This window comes from Mixophyes fleayi, chromosome 12, assembly GCF_038048845.1.
Source record: "Mixophyes fleayi isolate aMixFle1 chromosome 12, aMixFle1.hap1, whole genome shotgun sequence".
Taxonomy (NCBI): Eukaryota; Metazoa; Chordata; class Amphibia; order Anura; family Limnodynastidae; genus Mixophyes; species Mixophyes fleayi.
In genome coordinates this window covers 63,084,554-63,110,844 of record NC_134413.1, presented here as the reverse complement: position 1 = coordinate 63,110,844, position 26,291 = coordinate 63,084,554, and the positions used below count along the sequence as shown (strand labels likewise).

The 26,291-nt window shown below is 39.0% G+C and overlaps 1 protein-coding gene across 1 annotated transcript in view; it reads left to right on the top strand.

The window, feature by feature from the left end:
- Positions 1-3,539: 3,539 nt before the first annotated feature.
- LOC142108302 (vomeronasal type-2 receptor 26-like) overlaps positions 3,540-26,291 on the top strand; it is a 93,730-nt gene continuing 70,978 nt past the window's right edge. The window contains exons 1-5 of the mRNA XM_075191936.1: positions 3,540-3,758; positions 6,826-7,013; positions 12,896-13,004; positions 15,672-15,835; positions 22,253-22,544. Coding sequence (XP_075048037.1) covers positions 3,540-3,758; positions 6,826-7,013; positions 12,896-13,004; positions 15,672-15,835; positions 22,253-22,544 — 972 coding nt within the window. The remainder of the gene's footprint in view (positions 3,759-6,825; positions 7,014-12,895; positions 13,005-15,671; positions 15,836-22,252; positions 22,545-26,291) is intronic.

Sequence of the window (26,291 nt, the reverse complement as noted above, 5' to 3'; positions counted from 1 at the left end):
GCTACAGTTTTATTTAAATAAATTAGATTTATTTGCCAACAAGTCGGTGTGGTGTCTTTTATTATATTACTCAAAATTTAAGGTTAAGACTAGGGTTTATTCGTTATGTTATCAACCATAAGCATTTTATTAGTTTAATACACATGAGAAATAGGGTAAAATGCTCATTTAGCATTTTATGTACTGGGTATGACTCCTACCATTACTCAGGGATGTGAGAGGGGAGAGAATTGCTCACTTTTCTGCAGGTAACTTTAAAAAACCACACCCCAAGAATTATATGATGACATCATGTTAAAACTCGCACTTCTGTCTTTAGCCTCAATAATGATTTAATACTGATAAACAAAAAAGACAGCGATCCTTAACCCCTAGTAAAATAACTTAGAAATTGTGAAGACACAAATGACAGACAAAACCTGCAATCACCCTGCAGTCAATCAATAGCATGATGAAGGGCAGCTCATATGTCAAATTAAGAATTCTGCCCCACAGAGAAGTTAAGGAAATGAGTGTAAGCTCTACGAATACACTGTAATTAGGCGTGTTTGGTATCAAAAGATGGACCAATTCATAGCGGATTTATTCATAATAAAATTGGGTCTGTGTGACACTCCACAGAAAAGTTAGGTCACATGGTAGAGTTGGGTAGTAAATCCAGAATCTTGGTGATCTCGAACTCCACTTCTTGTGGAAGCTTGGGTGGAGGAGACGAAGGAGAAACAGACTAGAATCTGTTGATGATGAGTGGTTTTAGAAGAGAGGCATAAAATGTATTGTAGATACGGAGAGATGGAGGAAGTTGTAGTTTGAAACAGACAGGGTTAATCACTTGTAGGACTTTGTAAGGACCGATGAAACGTGGAGCAAATTTCATGGATTGTACTTTGAGATGAATGTTCCGGATAGAGAGGCATACCCTATCTCCCACTTTAATTGCAGGAACAGCCAGTCGTCTCTTATCTGCAAAACATTTATAACGCTCTGATGTTCTCCTGAGCGAGGTAACAATTTGGGACCAGATGAAGGAGAAATCACGCTGGAGATTGACCACAGCAAGGACTTAGGTGGGAGGGAGGGCTGAGAATTTGGGTAGAGAGGGGTGTAACCCATAGACAATGAAGAACGGATTTGCAGATGTAGATTCGTGAAACAGATTGTTGTGGGCGAACTCAGCCCAGAGTAGGAGTTCATACCAGTTATCTTGATTGGCGGAGGAAAAAATTCTGAGAAAGGTCTCAAGGTCTTGATTCACTATCTCTGTCTGGCAATTAGATTGCGGATGATATGCTTAGGAGAGATTTAATTGAATCTTGAAGGCCTTGCATAGTATTCGATAGAACTTGGAGTCAAATTGGACTCTGCGGTCCGATACGATTTCTAGAAGGCATCCATGGAGCCGTAAGATTTCCTTTATAAAATGCTGTGCCAGAAATGGAGAAAAAGGCAAACCAACTAAGGGAACAAAATGTACTATCTTAGATAGGCAGTCTACAACAACCCAGATAGTATTGAAGCCTTGACTGGGTGGAAGATCTGTTACAAAATCCATGCTGATGTGTGTCCACAGTCTAGTTGGCATGGGTAGAGGCACAAGAGGACCAGTAGGAAGCTGATGGGAGGATTTGTGTTGAGCGCAGATGGTACAGGCAGCCACAAATTCTTTTCTATCAGAACGAAGGGTAGGCCCCCAATAGTCTCGTGAGATGATTTCCAATGATTTGAGGAAGCTCGTTTGACCAGAGAAGCAGGTTGCATGGAAGCAGTGTAGAAGCTTCTTCCAGAGATGAAGAGAGACAAAAGTCTTGCCTGGAGGTGGAACAGGACTAGAGAACAAGGTTGACGAAAGTAGAAACTTGGGATCCAAGATGGGATGTTCCGAAACTTGGTCAGAATTTTGAGTAGAGAAAATTCTTGAAAGGGGATCTGCATTTTTATTCATACAGCCAGGTTTAAAAGTCATACGGAGATCAAAACGAGAAAAGAATACTGACCAGAGAGCTTGGCGAGGATTAAGGCACTGGGCGGTTTGCAAGTATAAGAGATTCTTATGGTCCATGAAGATGGTAACAGGAAACCGAGCTCCTTCCAGAAGGTAGCACCACTCAGAGAGTGCCATTTTCATGGCGAGTAACTCCTTGTCTCCAATGGTGTAGTAGCGTTCTGCAGGAAGAAATTTGCGAGAAGAGAAAGAAAGGAATTTATTGGAGTTGGATTTTTGTGAGAGTACAGCTCCAATGCCCTCTGCAGAGTCGTAAACCTCAAGGAAAAAAAGGTAGGTAGTCATCCGGTTCTCTAAGGATGGGAGCTGAGAAGAAAGCCCCTTTGAAAAATGTAAAGGCCTCTATAGCCTGAGAGGGCCAAACCTTGCTATTGACTCCTTTGTGGGTGACAGCTGTAATTGGAGCGATAATGGAGTAATATCCTTGGATAAATTGTCTATAATAATTGGCAAAACCTATGAAACACTGGAAAGCCTTGAGGCCAGATGGTAGTGGCCAATCTAGGATGGCACAAATTTTCTCGGGATCCACCTGTAGCCCGGTGACAGAAACAATGTAACCCAGGAATGACATAGACAGGGCTTCGAAAGAACATTTCTCCAGTTTGCAAAAGAGGTGTTTCTTGTGGAGTCTGGATAGCACTTCGGAGACATGTAGACGTTAGGAGTTGAGATCTTTAGAAAAAATTTAAGATGTCATCGAGATAAACTACTATGCAGGAGTAGAGCAAATCTCTTAAGATTTCATTGACATAACTTTGGAAAACAGAGGGGGCATTACATAGTACGAAAGGCATGACGAGATACACGTAATGACAGTCCCGAGTGTTCAAGGCGGTCTTCCATTCATTGGCTGCTCGGATTCTGATGAGATAGTAAACCCCTCGAAGTCCAATTTAGCAAAAATCTTGGCACCTTTAATCTTAACAGTTCTGTTATTAAGGGGATAGGATAGCGATTCTTTACAGTGATGGAATTCAAACCACAGTAGTCTATACAAGGTCTTAAGGTTCTGTCTTTTTTTTCACAAAAAAGAAACCTGCCCCAGCAGATGAGGTAAAAGGCCACGTTGTAGGTTCTCCCGAATGTCGGTGGACTTGGCTTGTGTCTCTGGCAGATAGAAAGGATAAACACGTCCCTTGGGGGGAGTCTTGTCTAGAAGGAGATCATTCGGACAATCCCAGGGGCGATGAGGTGGGAGAAGCTTGGAGCATTCCTTGTCAAAGATGTCAGAAAACCAGGAGTATTGAGGAGGTGATGCTGGAGGAGGAGAGCATGTTGATACTGTAGACACATGGAGCAGTTTGACCTGAGCAAGACAATGAGAGTGGTAGGAGGGACCCCAAGCCAGGACTTGAGAAGAGTTCTAATCCATATGTGGAGAGTGTTGTTGAAGCCACGGTAACCCCAAGATCATGGGTGTGGTAGTTTGAGGCAGTAAAAGCAGCAAGATCTGTTCAGAGTGCAGTGCTCCAATCGAAGGGTGACTGGTTTCATTTGTATATAAATGGTCCCATTGGGGAGACGAGAACCATAAATGGCAGTTATGATAATAGGAATCTTCAAAGATACTGTAGACAAAGACCACCGAGAGACCAAGGAATGGGAAATGAAGTTTCCAACTGCTCCGGAGTCTAATAAGGCTGAAGAGTTAAACTTAATAGAAGCAGACTGTACGGAAACAGGAATGGAGCAATACCCAGAAATACAGGAGGATTTAGATGTCCCCAACCTGACCTTCCGAGAGCAGATTAGGGTTTGGCATTTCCCAAAATCTTTGGACATAAATTGAGATAATGACAGGATTCTGCACAATAGATGCAAAGGTTGTTCCTTTGTCTTCTCTTGCATTCCTCAGGAGCCAAACGAGTTTTCCCTAGTTGCATTGGCTCATCAGGAATGATAGGAGGTTGTAAATGGGGAGCCAGCCTAAAAGTAGAGCGACGGGAATGATCTTTCTCAGCTGACCTCTCCCGGAATCGTAGATCTACCTGGTTACAAAGGGATATGAGGGCATCCAGAGTGGAAGGTAACTCTTGAGGGGCCAGAACATCTTTCACCCGATCGGAAAGTCCCTGCCAGAAGGCAGCCACTAGAGCCTCATTGTTCCACTGGAGCACTAGGGTCGACGTCAAACTTGGAATGTATGGGGAGTCTAAGCGTAGAGGGAGATGCAGTAGAGGCCTGCTGGGCAATTGACTCAACCGGAGGTGGTGGAGGAACTGGAGGACATGCAGCCTGAAGGTTATCTAGACAAGTGGAAAGGATCTGAAGACACTGTAGTACTTGGAGTTGTGTATTTTTATGTTGCTCCACTCTCCCAACCAAATGCTGGAGCATATCCTTCGCTGAGGGTTCTCCAGAGACATCCGTCGTGTTTTTTGTTTCTTTTATATATTTTAGGGCCTGTTCTTACTGTCACGATTCACTGCAGGGAATATGAATCCTAGGATTGTCATGCAGAAATTATTATTATCATTTATTTGTATAGCGCCACTAATTCCACAGCACTGTACAGAGAACTCACTCACATCAGTCCCTGTCCCATTGGGGCTTACAGTCTAAATTCCCTGACAGACACACACAGACAGACAGAGACAGACAGACAAGCATTCACACACACACACACACACACACACACACATACATACATACATACATACACACACACACACACACACACACACACACACACACACACACACAGAATAGGATCAATTTGTTAGAAGTCAATTAACCTACCAGTATGTTTTTGAAATACAGGTACAGGTAGGAGAGCTCTGGGAACTGAGATCTGTAGATTAGTCATACTGAACAGCAGAGTTGAGATGCTGGAAAGGATGGTAAACTCTGTGAGTTGATATCCAGGAATAAGCAGAGCTGAGGCAGACATGCAGAAATACAGGATCCGGTAGAAGAGCTCTGTGAGCTGAGAACTGTAAATTACACACACTGGTGTACCTGAACTGAGGTGCTGGAAAGGATGGCAACTCTGTAAGTTGATATCCAGGAATGAGCAGAGCTGAGCCAGTCATGCAGAGATACAGGAACAGGTAAGAGAGCTCTGTGAGCTGAGAACTGTAGATTAGACACACTGGTGCAGCTGAACTGATGTGCTGGAAAGGATGGTAAACTCTGTGAACTGATATCCAGGAATTAGCAGAGCTGAGACAGACATGCAGAAATAAAGGAAGCAGGTAAGCTGGAGCCAGGGTACCAAGTCTTCACACAGCCAGGGCTGACAAACAAAGAACAGGCAACTGAGTGCTGGCCCAGGTGCTGACAGGCTGGACAAATGGGAGCAGAGAAGAGGAGTTCTATCTAACACAACGGGTCTGCACATGCGCAGACCTGGAATCAAGATGGCTGCCACCATCGAACGGAAGCGGCGCCTGGCGCCGGCGGGGATCCCCACATTTGGTAGGTGAGAGTATCGAGCCCCTTGTGTTGGGGCGATATGTTGTAGTATGTATATTTATGGCTCTGCACATTCCAGTGTGAGAAGATAGGAGTGTCACCTGGGGCAGCTTCAAAGAACCCCTGCTGTGAGATATATTCTGGCCTGGGATGGGGTTTTTGACACCTGACTTGACTTTTGGGAAACGCTCAGCATGGTGTCTGGCTCAAAGAGCCCATGTGCTTACTTTGCTATATGTGATATTGACAAAAATAATTCATTATCAAAATATACCACTTAAAATCAATAAAAGTAGTGATCAACCACATATTCCTCAATAGCATGATGAGCCAGTCATGATGAGCTGCTCATATGTCAAATTAATAATTCTGCCCCACATTGAAGTTAAGGAAATGAGTGTAAGCTCTACGAATACACTGTATTTAAGCATGCTTGGAATCAAAAGATGGACCAATTCATAGGGTATTTATTAATAATAAAATTGGGTCTGTGTGACGCTCCACAGAAAAGTAAGGTCACATAGTAAAGTTGGGTAGTAAATCAGACAACATGTAAATGGTGATTGAAAAAAAAATCACAGACCACAACCCCAGATAGTGGGGAGGAGGTTAAAGGTGTCTCTAAAAAACTGGGGAGGTTAAAGGTGTCTCTAAAAAACTGGGACCAGTTACAGATTCACACAAAAAACTTGCATACTTACCTCAGCAAGGGCCTACCATGCTGCAAAAAGGTGTTTGAGATGTGAACTGGGCATATGATGTTTCATCCCACAGTTACAATGCTGGTGGAGCAATTTGAAGAAGAGACAGTCCAAGTTCCTCAATGTATAAGGAAGATTAGAAGGTATACGTAAGTTAATAGTTTAAATTGGCATCGCATCTTAAATGTCTTTTTAATGTTGTTTTTAAAATATTTTTTTATTTTTGTAATTCCTCACCACCTGCCCAAAGACAAATACAAGGGCCTATGCAATGTGTACTTCTACCACTATACAATAAAGTCCTGTAAATAACAAACCACAAATCGCGGACCAAATTATTCAGTCAATTCTCTTATAAAATTGTCAAAAGATTCTATGTAAGATATGCGGACCACTAAATATACGCACAATGTGAAGAATGTAGGAAAATATTACATTAATTAAATATTTCTTGTATAATTAAGTTATACATACTACTGAAATAAAGTCTTGTTTCTAAAAAAAAACTATCTTGTTAACGGGCAATCTGGCCAAAATGATTATGCAAATGTCCATTGTAAAGATCAACAAATACATTTTGCATATATATGTTGAGTGTTCAATGTGTGTATTGATATTTTGACAAAACATACATGTAGCATTTTGGTTTAATAATATATTAAAAAAAGTAAAAGGCAATAGCACATTTATCATTCTGTTTCACAGATCAGCAACACCAACATCAAGCCTCAAGACAGGCGTGGAGGACCAGAAGAAGGAACATACAAAATGAGAAAACATATATGGCAATGCGGCGCTAATCTCTTGTACATAGAGATTAACAAAACTACTGGACAGCTCTTCAAACGAGGCTATGAGCATATATATTCTCAATACATGTTGATATCTGTATGGTATTATACCAGTCTCTTAGTATAGGACATAATTACCAATCTTCAAAAGTCCATTGGTGTATAGAATGTCACTTAATGATCACTTAAAGGGATATTCAGGAATGTATGTAGATGTCCTCAAAAACAATCATAGTGTAGTATGTTCAAAAATTATGTACATACACCCTGTGCATGGGCAAACGCAGAATTTGCAGAGGGGATTTCCACACCACGCCGCCAGTGGGCATGGCCATCATGCATGGGAACGTGGCTATAATATTAGACAGTGCTTGGCTGCTCTCCAACTCTTCCTATTCCCATAATATACATGGGCAATGCTGCGTGCACTATTGTTAGGAAATTCCTTTTCAAGCAGAACCGTGTGAAGCGAGGACAGAGTCCAGCCACCTCAATTATACAGTGCCCCAGGCTTGGAGGGGGTTCCCTAGTGCTACAGGCACTAGGAAACCCCCCCTCTGTTTGCCTATGCTGTGTCAACAAAACCTCCACACTGTCAGTTTCAAAAACAGTGTATAGTAGCCAAGTCCTCAAACCGATGAAAACAAAAAGTGCAACACAACAGGATAGAGAATATATATATATATATATATATATATATATAGAGAGAGAGAGAGAGAGAGAGAGAGAGAGGGAAGAGAAAGAGAGAGAGAGAGAGAGAGAGAGAGAGAGGGAAGAGAAAGAGAGAGAGAGAGAGAGAGATAATATGTATAATAATATAATAATAATGTATAATAATATATAATGAGGGAATTTCCTTCACCTGTAATTCGGAGCTCCTCTCGTTAGTAAACTTACACAAATGAATATTAGATAGGCTTCAATTTAAACTTAGCACCAACGTTCCTCACAGCATTACTTCTGAAACCCTCTCCTCGATTGCTCTTGGATGTATATAAACTCCACTCAAATATGTGGATAAAAAAGGGATAAAGGAAACAAGGGATATAACATAGTGCTTTATCCTTTAATAAAAATGAATTAAAAATGGCAATAAAATCAATTCACAGTTGCAGCACATGTATATGAGTGGCAAGGCCGCCTACCAGAGTCCCATGATAAAACAGCATGTAGCATGCAAATCCACGCCATCTGTCTCTCACAATGATGGTAATTTGTGCTGAATCTCTGGTATTGTAATTCTGCCACTCACAACCGTTTCGACCCTTATATCAGTGGTCAAGATTTATAGTATATGTGTGCCTCTAAGAGACCTTTTATACTCATGCACTTACTGAAGATCAAAAGTTTTCTCACTGTCCCTTCCGGAATTCAAGCCAGGATATCAGAAAGAGGCCTGACTTTCATTAACACTCCCGCGATCCAAGCCCAGATACAAAAACAAGGCTTGGTTCGCAACATACAATATGAAAAACCTTTAATACTAATGCTCTTGCTAGAAATCAGATGTTTTCCTCACAATCAGTTACGGAATTCAAGTCTCGATATTAAAAAGAGGCTTGCCTCACAATATCTTCATTGGCACTTCCGCAATCCAGGCTCTGATATTAAAAATAGGGTTAGGGCACGGTGCACAAAAGCAAAAATATATCAATCTCAATCCCAAAATAGCAACTATATGGAGCATCTTAAAACGGTAGTATGTCATACATCTTCACAGTAAATTATGTTTTCTTAATTACAATGATAATAAAAAAAAACATTATCTTACATATACATAAGGGCTAATTGAATCATATCAAGCAAGAGGTGGGATGTCCTTAGCCTTAACAAGGGTCAACAAGTCAAATCTTACCCAAAGATAAGCACAATTCTTATACATAGTAAATAGCATACACAATTTTAATACATGGTGAATGACATAATATCTCAGAATTCTTTATATTCCATCATAGATAAATACTGGTGGAAATATAAAATAACTCTAATTTTAATATATAGAGACACTCCCTAATACTAAAAGAGGTTGTTAATTCAGGAACCATTTCAGTTCAAACTCCAGATTTAGACCTTCTGGTTATAAGGTATGCAATTTATGGATCCATTTATCTCTGTTTGTGCTAATTTGGACGAAACATCATTCCGCCTCCAATTAGATTTATTATGTTAAATACCCCCAACATTTTTATATTCAATTCAGAGCATTAATGTACTTTTTTAAAATGAGCGGAAATGGAATTACTCTTCATACCATTTTTATATTTCTTATGTCTTCTGACAGCCTCACCTTAAGAGATCTAGAGGTCCGGCCCACGTAAAAAAAAGGCCACATGAACATTCAATAAGGTACCGCACGTTCTTTGTATGGCAAGTGATAAAGACATGGATCCTAGATCCTTGGTTTTCCACCTGGAAATGGGTGTATTTACTACAATCCTTTCTACAGGTACACAGGCAATACAAATGCCGCATCTGAAAAATCCCTTCGATTTAATCCGACCATCTTCACTGGAGCCAGAAGAACACCTTTAACTAATTTGTCCTTTAAGGACGGAGCCTTGCGATACACAAATGAGGGTAATACTTTTTAAGAACGGGGTCTTTTAAGATAATATACCAATATCGTTTAATGATGTTCTCCATTTTCTTCTGATTACAATGATATTGAAAAAAAAGGCCTATTGACGGATATTATCCTCATGGATGGTCTTCTTATTTGGTTTATTATTCTCCAACATGATCTCTCTCTCTAAAAAGGCAACCTTAGTTGCACTTCCCTTAATTTCTTTATTGTTATATCGTCTGTGTAGGAATTGTTTTTTCATTAATTTTAATTGAATCTCATAACTATTTTTATTTGAATAGTTCCGTTTAAGTTTTCTAAACTAGCTATAGGGGATACCCTAAGCCAGTTTCAGTGATGTTCACTCTAAGCCTGACTATAGTAGTTGGAGACGGTGGGTTTAAAGTATGTTTTGGTACATAAAGAACCATTTTCAACTTATATGGTTAGATCCAGAAAATTAACCGGTGTCTCACTTATATAAAAAATCAAAGTGATATTGCACAAGATATCATTTAAATATTTAGAGAAGACTTCCAGGGATTCCCTAGATCCCTTTCATATAAATAAAATGTCATCTATATGTCTGTGCCAGGACACCAAGTTCGCCCCGTATGGGTGGCCACTCCATACTTGATGTTTCTCCCACTATGCCATAAATAGATTGGCGTAACTTGGGGCGAACCCGGTGCCCATGGCTGTTCGGACATCCTGCATATAAAACTGTCCGTTAAAACAGAGATCATTATTATTCAAAATGAGATCTATACTTTCCATAATCAAGTTTTTTAGATGTTCATTATATTCACTTTGGTCAAATGCCTATCTAGTTGCCATCATACCTAGCTCATGATTAATAATAGTATAAAGCAAGCTAACATTCTCCATTATCAGTATAAAATAATCTTCCCATTCTAAGTTGGATAATTTCTCCAGGATATCCCCTGTATTCTTCAGACATGACTTATTTTTTATTACAATAGGTTGAAGATGGTAGTCAACAAATTTGGAGATATTTCCTGTTATAGATCCAACTCCTGCTATAGGACAAGGAACATGTCGGCTTGACACTGTAGGCTTAGATGACTCAAAGTTGGCCAAGTAAAATGAGAGTGTATGTCTAACCATATACAGTGGGTAGATGCTTGAACTAATGGAGGTGTAATATAAAACACCGCTGGCACTTGTGATTGGTTCAGACTACTATTTAAGGTTGTCTCTGGCAACATACTGGTGCTAGAGTATTGGGTTCCATAGCTCCAGCACTTTCAGTGTGTTCAGTGATTGATTCCAGTGTATGATTTTGGCTTGCTCCTGACTTTTCTTCTGATTGCTCTTTCATTTGGCTTGCCTGGTTTGTCCTTCACTTGTTCTTAACCTCTCCTTAGGATTCTCCTTATGTATTGCTGCTGCCAGAACGTTACCGACCCGGCTTGTACTTGGTCACTGCACCTGGATATCTCTAAAAACCTTTGCTGTCCGAACATTGCTAACCCCTCTAGATTGACTACCCGCTATTTCCTGTATCTCACTGGTGGCTCAGTAGGAGGACCACTTGCAGCAAAACCCATACCTCCTTGTAGGGGTTCCTTAAAAAAAACGGTGGCATGTTAGACTCCGCACCTCCCTCTTGAGCTATGTCAACACCAGCAGGAAGATTCACAATAGTTGTGACAAGAGCCCTCCACACAAAAGGACCAAAAGGTCCTCCACGCCTCATCTTGGTTGCATGACAGAAAACAGAGATTTGCAGTAAATGGAGCGCAATTACCGGAGGAAAAGGTTACCAGTGGAGATCCCCAGGGATCCGTACTTGGACCCGTGCTTTTTAATATATTTATTGGTGACATTGCAAATGGTAATGAAGGGAAAGTGTGCCTTTTTGCACATAACACAAAGATATGCAACAGGGTAGACACACAAGGAGGGGTAAAACAAATGAATGATTATCTAGGCAGACTAGGGGAATGGTCAAGAGAGTGGCAACTACAGTTTAATGCCAAAAAATGCTAAATCATTCAATTGGGTCTCAAAAACCCAAAGGCTAAATATAGTATTATTGGCACTTTAATGCAGAATACTGAGGAGGAAAGGGATCTAGGAGTCACTATATCAAGTGACTTAAAGGCAGGTAAGCAATATAACAACTCAATAAGAAAGGCAATTCAGATGCTTAGTTCCATAAGGAGAGGAATCAGTAGCAGAAAGACGGAAGTCATTGGTATGGCCTCATCTAGAATACTGTGTTCATTTCTGGTGGCCATTTCTCCATAAAGATATAAATACATTAGAAACTGTACAACGAAGGGCAACTAAAATGGTGCATAGCCTAGTGCACAAAACTGGCCAAGAAAGCCTAAAAGATCTTAATATGTATAGTTTAAAGAAAAGAAGAGAAAGGGTGGACATGAAAAATTTAATTATATCAAGAGTTTTAACAAGGTACAGGAGGGAAACAATCTTCAAAGGAAGAGAATTATTAGTACACAAGGAGAGGCACTGAAACTGGAGGGAAGTCGGATCAGAGGAAATTTGAGGAAAAATTACTTCACAGAAAGGGTAGCAGATAAGTGGTTGCAGTAACCCATTTGAAGACCCAAAAAAACCATAAAACCTTGAAAGCATGTAGCTAAGCAGGCCTTTGCCAGAGGAAAAATGCCCTCACTAAAAGAGACAGGCAGCAAATCTTTGGGGTACCAAGGATAGGGAGCTATATTGGGGCAGTGTAGGGGGGCGAGCAACACCTTCCAACACACATTCGAATTGAGGATAATTTAGTATAATTATATTTATTTCATTATATTTATTTACAATTTATTTTTGCTGTTTTTTATGCCCCACATCAAATAGGCATGGAGCAGTAGCCGAAAAAAACAAATTACAGGGATATAACAGGGATGAAGCAGTACAAGCAGGGTGAGCTGATGTGGATACCTCTTCCACAGCTTGCGCCTGGCTCTCTGAATGTGCCCTCGCACAGTGGTAAGGGTATGCCGGCCATGCTAGATGGCTGGTGGTCGGCTAGCGTCTGCCGAGTCAGTCGCATGGCAAAAGTGGCACATCTCAAGCGGAGATTCTGTCCGTCGACCAGCCTTGTCTGGGGACTAAGAGGTGAAAGGGTAGTGGGAGATTGGGGAGTGTGATTGGCTGAAGAGGGGGCAGAAACACCGGCTGAGGTTCATATAACATCACCGGCCATGACCAGTGTGCACGTGAAGGGACATGGTGCAGTAAAAGGGGGCTGGAGGTAGGCAGAGTAGGAGGGGGAGAAAAGATCAGGGAGATGTGAGGAGGCCCATTTAATAGAGATAGAAAAGAGAAGACGAGACCAAAAAGGAGAGATAGAGGAAAAATGTAAGACAATTATAAACTAAGTAAGGAAGCAAATTAAAGGGCTAATACTGAGCCTCTTTCTCTCCAGGTCTCAACAGATTTCTGTGCAGCAAAAAGAGGCTCAGCAGCCACCGGAGAAGGATAGTAAAGAGGTACCCAAAGACCTTTCCGTAGATACTATTGGCTTGGACAAGGATGTACATATATAACCCAAAACAGGTAAGTGCCATGACATAAACAGAAACACATGACTTTAAGTGCAATCAGCATTATTGCCTTTCTTGTCATAGTTATTTATTTGTTTATAGCCATTTATATAGTTCCATATATTGAAAAGCACTTTGCGAAGAATATTTAATCATTTACATCTAGTTAACCTAAGCCTGGACAACAATCATCAGCAATAATGAATTAACTGTGTATTTTGGACTATTTTCGACAAATTTAATATTGCTTCAATTCTAATTTACTTATTTCTTCTGTACACATGCGTGAACGAATGAAAAGGTCCAGACATACCCAGATATCATCTCCACTGGATGGGATCTATCCAGTTTGCCCTGTGCCAAATCAAGTACAATATTGTACTGTATATGTGTAAATAATGTGCAATAATATTTTTGATTAAAAGAATCAAATTTAATATACATAAATACATAGAGACGTTAATACATGCATAATAAGATAGTAAAAACCATGTTTCAAATAAACCAAACAGTTCCTAATGGGAATGTGGCAGTATACCATATATACACAGTGCTAATTTATCATTTGTGGATTTCTGTGGAATAATGATGTAAGTGTTCCGTCACTAATTGCTGCACACAGGGAAAATGAGCGAGGAATACTCTGCAAAGCTGCACGCCACACACTAGCATCCATGATTCATATTAGGCCAAATAGAAGTTTCCCCAGTTCATATTATCATCATCATCAACAATAATTTATATAGCGCCAGCAAATTTCATAGCACTTTACAATTGGGAACAAACAGTAATAAAGCAATTCTTGGTAATACAGACAGACAGAGATAAGAAGGACCTGCTCGCAAGCTTGCAATCTATTATACCAAACAGCGTTACCCCCAGTTCATATTTTGTCAAATTGTGCTCACAGATCATATTATGCCACACAGTAGTGACCCCAATTCATATTATGCCAATCAGCAGGGCCACTAATTTCATGTAGAGACACACACACACACACACACACACACACACACACACACACACACACACACACATTATCATTAAACACATATATTAATAAAACATATGTAGGCAGCTTCAATTTTCCTATGTACGACTCACCAAGTACAGACGTCTTGAGTTCCACAAAGGAACATGGGAGAAGCACCATCGGTTGGGCACGCACAGCAGCTCCGTTTTGGCCATCTTTGGCAGCTAGAGAGAAGCATCTGCAGCATGGAAATTCACGTGTGTATTAGGGTGTGCCTGGACCTGATTCATTAAGGAAAGGAAAGCAAAAACCTTTAATAACTTTGAATCTTGGCAAAACCATGTTGTTTTAGAGGGGGGGGGGGTACATTTAAAATGTGGGGACATATTTATAATTGGGATAGAGCATGTCCTAGATCAACTGTAAATTTCAGTGTTCAAATAAGTTATCAAGTAACTGTGTGCTACATGAATAAACAGCCAGTATTTAACTTTTTAACTCATTTTTTGCCTTACTTTCCTTAATAAATCAGCCCCTTGTGTGCCAGTCTATGTCTACATTCATTACTTGAATATAAACATGGCACATATGCTATTAATGCAGAGCCAAATACATCTTTAGAGATCAGTATATGGACATAAATATGCTATTTTTGCACTTGACGTAAACCTGGCATATATGCTTACGATGCAGAGGTGAACACTTATTGTGATGAGTACAGGTCAGCATGTGGGAGGAAATACACATGTTAATCATACTTACCTACTTTCAGTAGGTAATGTCCGGGAGAGGGGTGTGACTAATGGGTGGGAGGGGGCGGGGTGGGAATCGCGTCATTTTGGACCCGCCCCCACGAGTAAAATGCCGTTTTGTTGTGGGGGCGGGGTCAAAATGACGCGACTCTTGGTGAAACGCGTCATTTTGACATGGGAGTCCCGAGATGCGGGAGAAATGCCAGCTCTCACGGGAGCCCGGGAGACTGACCCGAATTTCGAGAGTCTCTCGGAAGTTGGCAAGTATGATGTTGATTGGCTACAGATGTGAGATTTTTGTAAATTTGGATTATTTTACAAAACATTTACAAAATGTATTTCAATTCCAAAACTCAGATTACTTTCTCCTACATCAATATTGAATGTCACCATATGAAATGAGGGTTTAAGGAGTTTGAGGTTCACATCATCAAATATAACCCTTTTCTTCGTAAAATACATATATTTCTTGAGTATCTGTTTGTTACATATTTCCCTTTGTTGCGTAAGTTCAGCTACATAATGTAAAATTCTGGCCAAGGCGATGTCAAACAACAGAGTGTTTTCAAATACATTTTTCTGTCATGTAATTAATCAGTAATTATAAGGGTAGAAATTGCAGCCTTTGCGTTTGCGTTTGCACTGTCATTAGATAGACCTAGACTATATATATAAATATGCAACTTAGCACAGTATACGAATGCTGCTCAGCAAACAGCACTTTATTATTCACATGGTATTTTTTTTTGCTCAACTACTGCCATCACTGCAAAGGAAGCAATTTGTACGAATACTGAAATCATCCCACTGCTTGTTTGGTTGATATTAAATAATTAAATATATGCTTGCATATATGTATATATAGTATTCAGTATGTACAGTGTTTCCAGTGTTGTGCGGTTTCTTCTAATGCTTTTTTTTAACTCTGGCCAGCATATAAATTCTCAACGCATTTTGAAATTTCCTAATGCAAAGAGCTACTATCAAGAAGGTGACCTGATAATTGGAGGAGTTCTAACCTTTCAAACAGGGGTGATGCAAATGGCAGAAACAGATTTTACACAACTGCCTATCAGCTTCAGTGCATCTTGTTTTGGGTGAGTAGTTAATTTGTCTTGTAAATCACCTTTGCATTTTGAATTTAAATAAATTTGAAAAGTAAGTAAAACTGAGAACCTTTCCTCCATTTGAAATATGGTCAGCAACATCCGTTTCAGTAACTATAAAAAGGACAGGGATAAACATAAAAAAAAAAAACTACATAAGTAAAACAAGACAGGCCATTCAATTTGCTACCATGGCAAAATAATGCATGTTTTGGTATTGCCTTGCCTTTAAACATGCAATGCTCACATTATAACAATACAAAGGTGCAACTGCACTTCCATTGCAATTATTAGTGTTTTTGTCACTATGTTTGCATTGTTATAAAATTAATTAAACTTTGTACCTTAAATGCTAACAATGTTCTAGTCTTTTATAAGGCACTTTAAACACAGTGTTGATGTGAAAGTGCAACATTTTCTCAGGCCTTTCATATCAGTGTATATTCTTTTCTAAACTTTCACAGAGACACCTGTTTTCTCCAGGTATTGAGCAGAAGATTATTCAATGTATTAAATTCCCAGTTCTTCAAACGCACTTAAATTGTATGTCTGCATTTTTAGTACTTTAAAGTGCATTAAAGTGTAGAGTATTAAAAGCTCAAAAATGCTTTAAATGCACATATACTGTTTCATTAGTGACAATGGGAGGCATTGATTGAAAAAAAGTGTAGGGAGACATGATGGGAGGATGTGTGTCTGCATACAGCCTATAACTAGCAGTTATCTCCTTTCATTTGGAAATTAGTTTAATTTGCAGCTGTTAGTCTCTGTGCTTTAAATGTGGAGAGAAAAGCACCTTTGTCACACCCGCTTAAGTGTTCAGCTGAGCATAGAGCCATGGTAACTGATGTACTATAAGTCACAAGTCAAATGAGACAGCATAGGTCATTAGAGCAGATGGCAGTAAATGAAGCACATATAATATTGAGACAGGTTAACAGGGCTAAATGTACCTGCCGCTATAATAAATAAACATGATACAATTGACTTGTTTAAAAATAGATTAATAATCTTGAGATGCCATCAATCTCATAATTAATTCATAATTAGTAGCATTTTTTTCCTTGGCAAACTATTTTTATTTATGCTTTGGGATTTTTACGATATTAACCCATCTTAGCAATAAACCTACTGGCAAAGTATTGTGAGTTTTTTTTCTAAAATAAATCAATAATTTTATACTTGTAGTGGAAATATTCAATTTTACTTAAAATTATACAGCTCCATGTCTAAAAATATTTATGCCATAATGTTATTTTTCATGCTCATAAAGATAAATCTTTTGCTTGGTATAATAAACTTAGCTCAGTCAAGTCCAAAAAATTAAATACGTTCTGCAATTTAACTAATTGTCACCTGTGTTATTGTAAAGCAGTAGCAGCCTTAAATTAATTAAACATATCTAAGTTCTTTAATTATTATGTGTTGTAGCCCACACATTTTTTTAACAAGAATTGTTTCCTTTCACAATTGAGCTATGTAGTGTATGTTTTAAAACCTATGTGTGTATGTCTAAAAGTTTTACTTTTGAGAAATGTATTAAAAAGCAGCTAATGTGATTTTATTAAAACAAGTCCTATAGTTTATGCACTTATAATACACAAGCAGTTAATACTGTATATGTAGAGCAAAATCTGTGTTAACAGTGAATTGCAATGGCATTGCTTTTACCGGAGTACTACTAGTGTATTGTTCCTATTACTGTAGTCATTAAGATATTGTGTATTATAGAGAATGACATAACGTACATAAACATTTTACAACAGAAAAGAATCTAGAGGTCCATCTTGTCAGCCCTTTTCTGTATTTGATTTTTTTATTTTTTTATTTATATTAAAGTGTTTTTGCTCCATATGTGTAGAGTATGTTTGTTCCATGCATTCTGAATTAAGTTACCTTATGAATCACCACATTGACAGTTAGCAGACTATACCATGAGTTTATCAGCCTTTCTGTAAACAAAATTATCCTTCTGTTACCTTTCGATCTTCTTCCCTCTAAATAAAAAGTACGTCCCCTGGTTCCAGAAATCCTCTTATTGTTGAAAATGCTGCCTTATATTGATAACTTTAATATATGTAATTTTTTCTTTTAAATCACTCCTTTCCCTTCACTTCTCTAACCTGGACATGTTCAACTCTTAAAGATTTTCCTTTTCCCCCTTGTCATACAACTCATGCATCCGTTTAGTAGCCCTTCTCTGATTTATTTCTCTTTTATCAATATTTATTGGAGATAGGACCTCCAGAACTGTGCACAGTACTCATGGTCTTACCAGTGACATATATTGTGACAAAATGACCTCCCTCTTCTTGCTACTAACTTTCATAATATCTTAAACTATAACTCTCTTTCTGCTTTGTTGTTTACACAAGCACTTATTCTGCCTTCTGCTTTTGGATTCAAGGGCATTGTTTCAGATGTTGATGCATTAAATTTAAGACTCAGCACTATAATCTTTCGCTCTTTTGCTTTTAATTTACTAACAGTTTGATTTATCCCTTCTGAGGTACTAATCCTGTTACAGACGTTTATATATTCATAAAAGGCACACCTTCCCTTGGCTTCTAGACCACAAGTGGCATTAAGCAAAACAGGACCCAGGTCTAATACCTGATGTAGTCCACTGTAAATAACTCTTCCTTTGATGGGCTTATCGCTTATCCATTCCACTGTCTTTGAAACAAATCCATGAATGTTTTGTTTTTGAATTAAAGTGTTGTACAGTGTATAACATGCCTTGCTAAAATGTAAATAAACTATGTCCCTGATCTATCACTTTAGTCAAAAAATTAAATCACATTTTGACATGATCTCCCAGCAGCAAATCCAGGATGACTTGGCTCTTGTAACTTGGTTGACTCTAAAAACTTATTATATCAATTTCCTTATCAATGATGTAAGACTCATGGGTCCGTAGTCATCATATCCTTCCATAATGCCTTTTTTTGTTTAGTGTTACTATATTTGTCATTCTTCAATGACCTGGAATTATACCAGTCAGAATCAATTGGTTAAACTGTTTGTTTGGTTGGTGTGACAGCCTATGCCACCCTGTCTGTTGTTTCTGGGAACCGGCTGGGCTTACTTTGACACCATTCCCTTTCGTTATCCCAAATGCACCATCTCACTGCAGTATGATGGTCTTACAAATGCTGTCATCAATTGACTCCTTACTGGGATCCAGAACCGGGTTCCTTCAGAGTAACTATGCTGCGAGTGTACTCTATTACTGGTGTACCTGGGCTGGTACTCCTGACCGCTTCCTATGGATCAGGGTTGCTGTGGATGGATCACACTGACCAGAGCTGTTGGGTAGCGGGCAGAGTGGTGGTACTGGATGCTGGGTCCAAACCTTAGATTTTGGGTCTAATCTGTAGGTCACAGGAATAGAGAAGTTTACAAGCAGGTCTTTGAAGCAAGTAATGTTTATTTGCTCACCTTGGTTGAAAGTACTGGGGAGTAGGTAAGATGGAACAAGAAGGACAATTTTCAATACAAGTCAGTGCTTTTAATACAGATTTAGACACAGTGTAAAAGGGTAAGCCAGCCCCCTTGAGGTCTGAGCTATTTTTAGAATCAGGTTGCAATTTGTTTACCCAAACATTGATTTACATGCATTGCAAAGCTAACAATATTTACACTTATCTGTGATATTCTAAAACTTGCTGTGATTTTCTGCATCTTGTTTTAGACGCAGGAAATCTACTGGCAAGTCTTAATTAAACCTTCCTGTGCCTTCAGGTGCTGGAGCCCGCCACACCAAAAGATCTAATTAACATGAGATTAACATGGGTCCTTTCTTCCGACAGCTGCAGAATACACATACCCAAAGAAGGTCACAAAACCCCAAACAACTCATTTCCCCACATCACAATACACAAAAGACTTCCTCCACAAAGGCTCCTTGTTTCAGATATATACCTCAGAAATCATGCATTTCCTCTAGCAAGGTTAGAACAAACAAGTTTCTTTCCTGGTCTCAGAAATAAGGATTTCCCTTACCAAAATATACACAATATCAAAAATAAGTGCATTTGCAAATATAAATATAAGCGCCCTGTGCTATTTCCTTTAAATAAATTTATACCATAAGTTGCTTATAAGTGATCCAGTCACAGTTGGTTAATGGTGGTGTAAGCACTGACTTGATTTGTTTTAAAACTGTTGGATTTATTCCATCTGAATCCATTGACTTCCCTACTTTTACTATTACAAGTTAAAGCATCAAGTCTTCTGTAGTAAATATGTGTCTTCAGTATATATCTGACCCCTTATACATTTTCAATATAGAGCAAAAAGTAATTATTTAGTCTATCTACAATTTCTTTGTCTTCTTCAACCTATTCTCCATTTCTGCCTTATTATTCATCAGTTTGTATTTTGTTTCTTTCCCTAATATATCTAAATAATGTTTTCTCATGTTTTTATTAACTTTAATGTGTCATTTTGAGCTTTAGCATGTATTTAGTGTTTATAATTTCTTTTAGACTATCTTTATGTGCTTTTTTTATCATCCTTTTATTGAGTCTATCTATATTTTGCATATGCAGTTTTCTTACCACCTTTAATATCTGTATCTTCCTTTGAGCACTATGTTGCTTTTTTCTTCCTTTTGCTTTTCAAATATATTTGACACAAAACTTTGTTGAATATAACATTATATTTAACAATATTTATATTCTAATTAAATCTATAGTCTAATGTATTTAACACTGGTAGAGATTTAGATAAAATATATTTCTACTTTTTATATGGTCATAAAACTATTATGTGATCTCAAATATGTAATTTACAGTTATATGTTTGCCTGAATTCTATTAATAGAATAATAATTAGTATATTATTATTAACCTTTAAAATGTATCCTTTTTTAAGAAGGGCTATTTAACATTGTTTTCTTTTAATTGTGTTTTAAAGAATATAAGCACAACAGGTAAATTTTAATTATTAGGCAAAAAGGGTATTTGCCCCAAGGTCCACTGTTAGACCTCCTAGTAATGGAGGATGGATAGAAGAGTTAATATAAAATATTTTTCCGCAGGTTCTTCGTAGTCTGAAAGTTTAGTACTTTATTTCAAAGCAGAAACTTTTCTGAACAAGGGAACATTTAAAACTCATTATTCAATTAAAACAATTCTAAACCGAACCCACTTGAGGCTTTAGCCTTAGACCTAACATTAGTGCAAGTGTAATTCCTACATGCAAACCTAACTCAATTTATAAAGTTATCCTGACAAATGAGCCTGCGTCCAGGTCTACATGTAAGTCACAAATACTTGACCACCCCATTATTGTGCTGTGCTTACACTTGCACAGCTCTTGCTTCTACTGTTCAGCCTGTATATGTGTAAAAGGTTGTATAAGCAAGATACAACTGACTTTTCATACTAACTTAATTGTAAGCCTTTTTTGTGGGCATGCACATGTTTTACTCATAAAATAGATTTATCATGATGTTAATAATGTCTACTGTAGATAAAATGCATTTTTACAGTTGCTCCTGATTCCAAACACATGTTCTAGCATTCATAAATGAACGTCAGTACTTATACCTGACTTCTAGTGAAACAACTGAAAAACACATACTTTTGACATGCCCAAAGCCTGAATCGGGTGCTGCTGCATGCATGCCTTTACTGTACATTGACTACGTGCATACACCCATTCCGCTACGCCCTTGAAATCGTAGGTTGTGCATGTGCTCAAAGAAGAATTGGAAGTTCTTTTGGTCACTGGCGTGTAGTTCAGTTCAGGGCATGTACAGGGTGATTTTACATAAATATGGCAGATATCGCCATTTATGTTACTTAATTAATCAGGCCCTCTGTTCGAAAATGAGGAATAAGCATTGTTAAGATAAACAACATTTAAGTGATTTTTATCAGTATTTTGCTTATTTTTTAGAAACACAATTACATTTGTATATATAGAACATCTCAACTGTCCTAAGAAGTCACCAACAGTATTAGTTTTTGGGAGTTTATATTATATAGAAAAAGAGTAGATATAAAAATGAGTGTCCCAAAATAAAATTCATCTAAATGTTGCCCATTTTAAAGAGCCACAAAATGTGCACTGTTGGGGTTATGTGAGAAAGCATTTAGTAGTAAGTGATGTATGGTAACGTTCTGGAAAAACCTTCACCTTTTAGGGGAAACACATTTTCACTCAAGGTTACAATAAAATGTGATTACTGATAGTGTTATGCTACATAACTTGGAATCATGGATGAGGATGAAGCATAAAAATTGGTGGAAGATAAGAAATATTTGCAATTGGACAGAAAGATGGGAAACTATTTGCAAAAAAAATATTACACAATGATTATTAGAATGGTGTAGATAGAGATGTAAATCTACAGAGGCATAATATTGATCTTTTATTAAATAATTCACTCTCCATTAGGATAAATTATATGAACTATCAACATATGTTGGCATTTGTATTTGCTATCACCGAGATTAACAGGGATACAAAACTTCTTCCTAATGTAACCCTGGGCTTTCACATTGTGGATTCATGTTTGACTGAAAGAAAATCAGTAGTTGGAATGTTTGACATTATTTCTGGAAAGAAGGATCCGATACCCAACTATCACTGTGACTCTTTACACAAGTTGGTGGCTGTTGTGGAAGGTATATCCTCTAAAATATCTCTCTTACTTGCCAGGATGTTTGGATTGTACAACTTACCCCAGGTAAATACAAACCTATGTCTATAAACATTAAAATAACTGAATTTGCTATTACTATTATTGTATCCACTTATATTTATTTTTCATATATAGATAAAAGCAACAAAACTTGCTAGTGATAAGTGAATAAAATATTGTGATTGTAAAAGATGCTGTGCGTGACTCTAGATCTATGCATTATCATAATGTATAATAGGATTTGAAGAATTAGAACATTTTAATTTTATTATATATGTCAATTCTATTGTAGCCTGAGTCTCCTGCTAGTATGATTACCTTAATTCCAATAAGGACAAATTAGTCTCCAAAAATCCCAGTCACCTACTGTTGATCACCGAGAAAATGTAATAACTTGTCAAAAGAGGTAACTTGATTACTAATAAATCTCCTAGAACAATAACTATGTGGCAGTACAATATTTTAGTCCCTGTAATTGCAGTAGGAGGATAATGCCAATTAAGCTGTCAGGTCTAATGCACAGACCTCGATGATGGGGATGACTTGCTATCTACCTACTCAAGTTCTAACTTGGGTTTTGGGCAACATCAGTGTAGTAGCAATACTATTCTCCCTGTTGTTTAAGCAGAAGGATTGGTGCCGGTTAGTCTAACCAGCTCCCTGCACAAATCTCAGTAATGGGGGTGAAATGCAGACGCGTATTTCTTTCTTTTGCCTGGAACAAACTATAACACTCGTCGGTGTTCCGCTGTTTGTGGCTGATCTTTAATAATGTCTTGTTTTTCATACTAAATGAGAGCCTTGGCCTTACCCTGCTATCTACAACCAATTGTCTATTATACCTTTATTGCCCAAATCCCTAATCATGACTCGGGTAGGCAGGTAGCGATTCACCCCCGTCACTGAGATTTATGCAGACAAATTGCAAGAGATGTGCTTAAAGCATATCCTACTTTACTAGTGTTTGATACTCTTAACGTGTCGCAGTGAGGCATGTAAATGAATATTGTTTTTTAAAAAACTGTGCTCCCCAAACATCTTAAGCAGCCCTGGTGCTGCCAGCCTAGGGTTGCACTAGCAAAATTGTGGTGACAAAATGCATGGGTTCCGCCCAAATTTTTATTAGTACCAGCACAAGGCTTATACAGGGAAATCCAAAGCATGGGGTGCACATATCATAATGCCAATCAAACCTTAGGCCAGTCAGCACGTGGCTAGATTCCCTATGGAGATAGGACCCAAAAAACTGTGCCCCCCTCCAGGTTTAAACACCATTGCTCTTCTTACACCCCTGGTGCAGTGGGTGTGGGGTAATATTTATAAAATAAATATTAAATAAAAATGTTGTCCTTGGAGCTGTAGAGCACCGGAGAACAATGTAAATAAAAAAACAGACACAGGTTTAAAAATAAATTTGTTTGAAAAAAACAAAACACCCCAACACATCTCTCATTCAACCTCTTTATTGCTCCCCTAGATCCAGCCTGGCAGCCATGGTTTCCCATTCATCTGTTCTAACTCCATTGGAGCCTGGACTTGGCAAAAAAGTAAACCCCTCAAACATGACGTCATATCAGCTGCTAAAAGATGCCAATGCAATTAGCTTTTTACAGGCAGTACAGTCACATACATAACATGTGGATTTACCATGGCCTGATTTGAAGCCCAGGACCCAATGGATTTGGAACAGATAAAGAGGATGCCATACCTGGGAATAGGTGAGAGGCTGAATGAGGGATGTGTACTGTGGAATTTTATTTCAAATACATTTTATTTTTACACCTGTGTAAGTTTTATTTACTTTTTTCCCTGATGCACTACAGGTCCTAATGGTCACCAGTGAAACTTACACCTGACTCTACATAAGTCCCATAGTCTCTCACGATCCAAACCTCAAACCCCAAACATTGCACATCAATCAAATTTGCTACCTACCAAAATATTCCCGTGCTGCTGAGTGCCACTGGAAGAAATTTTATTCTTATTATCTTCACTATAAATTCATCCTTTCTGTAACAGAATGGACATAATCAAGCTAGTTATTTTCCAGCAGTGAACCTGAAGTATAGGATTGAGTGTTCAGCTATTGTTCTTAAACAGGGTCAGGTGTGATGTTTTATTCTGGGCCAGTCACTTCCTGTAAAGACACAAAGGACAGGAAGCTAGGAGCAGTTGGAGACCTTCTGACATCACGTTAAAACAGGAAGTGACTGACTATGACCCACCAGCACCAAGGGATTAATGACATCAAGATCCCATTGTTCTCCCCTAGGACTGAGTTAGACATTGAGGAATGACAGCAGTGGGAGGGAAACTTAATTGGCCCTGAAACATGACTTCTCTCCTGTACAGCCCCTCTTTGAACTCCAAATTAGGGTAGACCTTTTTCCTAAGACCTGTGGATAACTCTGCTGGGAGGGATTCCCAGCATGTAAAATTTGGTGGGTCTTTAAAAAAGGCCTGCAGAAGAGGCTTGGGTGTCACTTTGTTTTAAAATTTTACTGGCGTTGGAGTTTCGGCTGCTCCCAGTGTGCTAAGAATTTTGCCTGGAAGTGTTGTGATTACTGGACTACAAACTTTTCTGGGACTTGCAGACTTGCTAGCTTTGCTGAATAGTAGCTCCATAACACTTGATTCAATCACATCTGAATCGGTTGGACATTACTTACGGACAATGTGGGAAAGATCTGGGAAGTCTAGATGTAAATTGGTGTTTATTGGGACCTGTTGGCCTATTTTATATATTTTTATGTTGCATCTTTTTGCTGATTTAGAGAACCTGTGTTAGACAACTCTCTAATAAAGATATTATTGTATTTTATCCTATCTCCTGTTTGCGTGACTTGACCCATAAGTCCCAGGGTACCCCGTGTGAGTTTGCACTCTAATTCCCCGGGTCTTCACACTTTCTTCTTACAACACTGCTGTCACGGTGGAGATAGCAGCACCTGCAAGTATTGACACAGCTACACAAGGAGGCGCGGAGTCTAACACGCCGCCGGTATTCACCAGGGACCCCCGCAAGGAAGTTTGGACTTCGCGGCGAATGACGTGCAGGTCGCGGCCCTCCCAGGTAGCTACTTGCGAGATGGTGGGCTATTCGTGGTCATGCAGGCAGAGTCAGAATCCAGGCGGGCAGATGAGGTCAGCAGGCCGAGGTCAAACCGGAGTATACAATGCAGGACAAAAGGGAGATCCAAAAGCGAGGTCAGAGGAAGCCGGGTCAGTAACAGGAGAAGTCAGGCAATAGAAGATAACTGTAAGCTGGAACACTGGAGACTAGTAAACTAGTTGCTCTGGCACCCTAATGGTGTCAGAGCAGAGTATAAATAGGAAGTGGTCAGTCCTCATTGGTGGGCAGCGGATCGGTGGTCAGACGCTCTGACCGCCGACAGGAAGTCCTAAAAGCGCGTCCCGTTGCTATGGCGACGGGCGCGCCTGCGCACACCGCCGCCGGAAGACTCAACGGGGCACTCAGAAGGAGACAGACGTCCGTCCCTGCCTAACGAGGAGGCGCAGGGACGGCGTCTGACAGTACCCCCCTCCTCACAATTGGGGGAAACATCAGGTACTGAGCGACGTTTAAGGAAGGCGGCTAACAGTCTAGGGGCATGCAAATCTTCTTTGAAAACCCAAGATCTCTCTTCCAGGCCGAAGCCCTTCCAGTGTACTAGGTACTGCAATCGACCTCGGAATTTGCGTTCAGCAAGGACTTGACTAACCTCATATTTATCGCTCATAGTAGTTGGAATGGCTTGAGGAACAGTAAAAGTATGAAAAAAATTGTTGAGG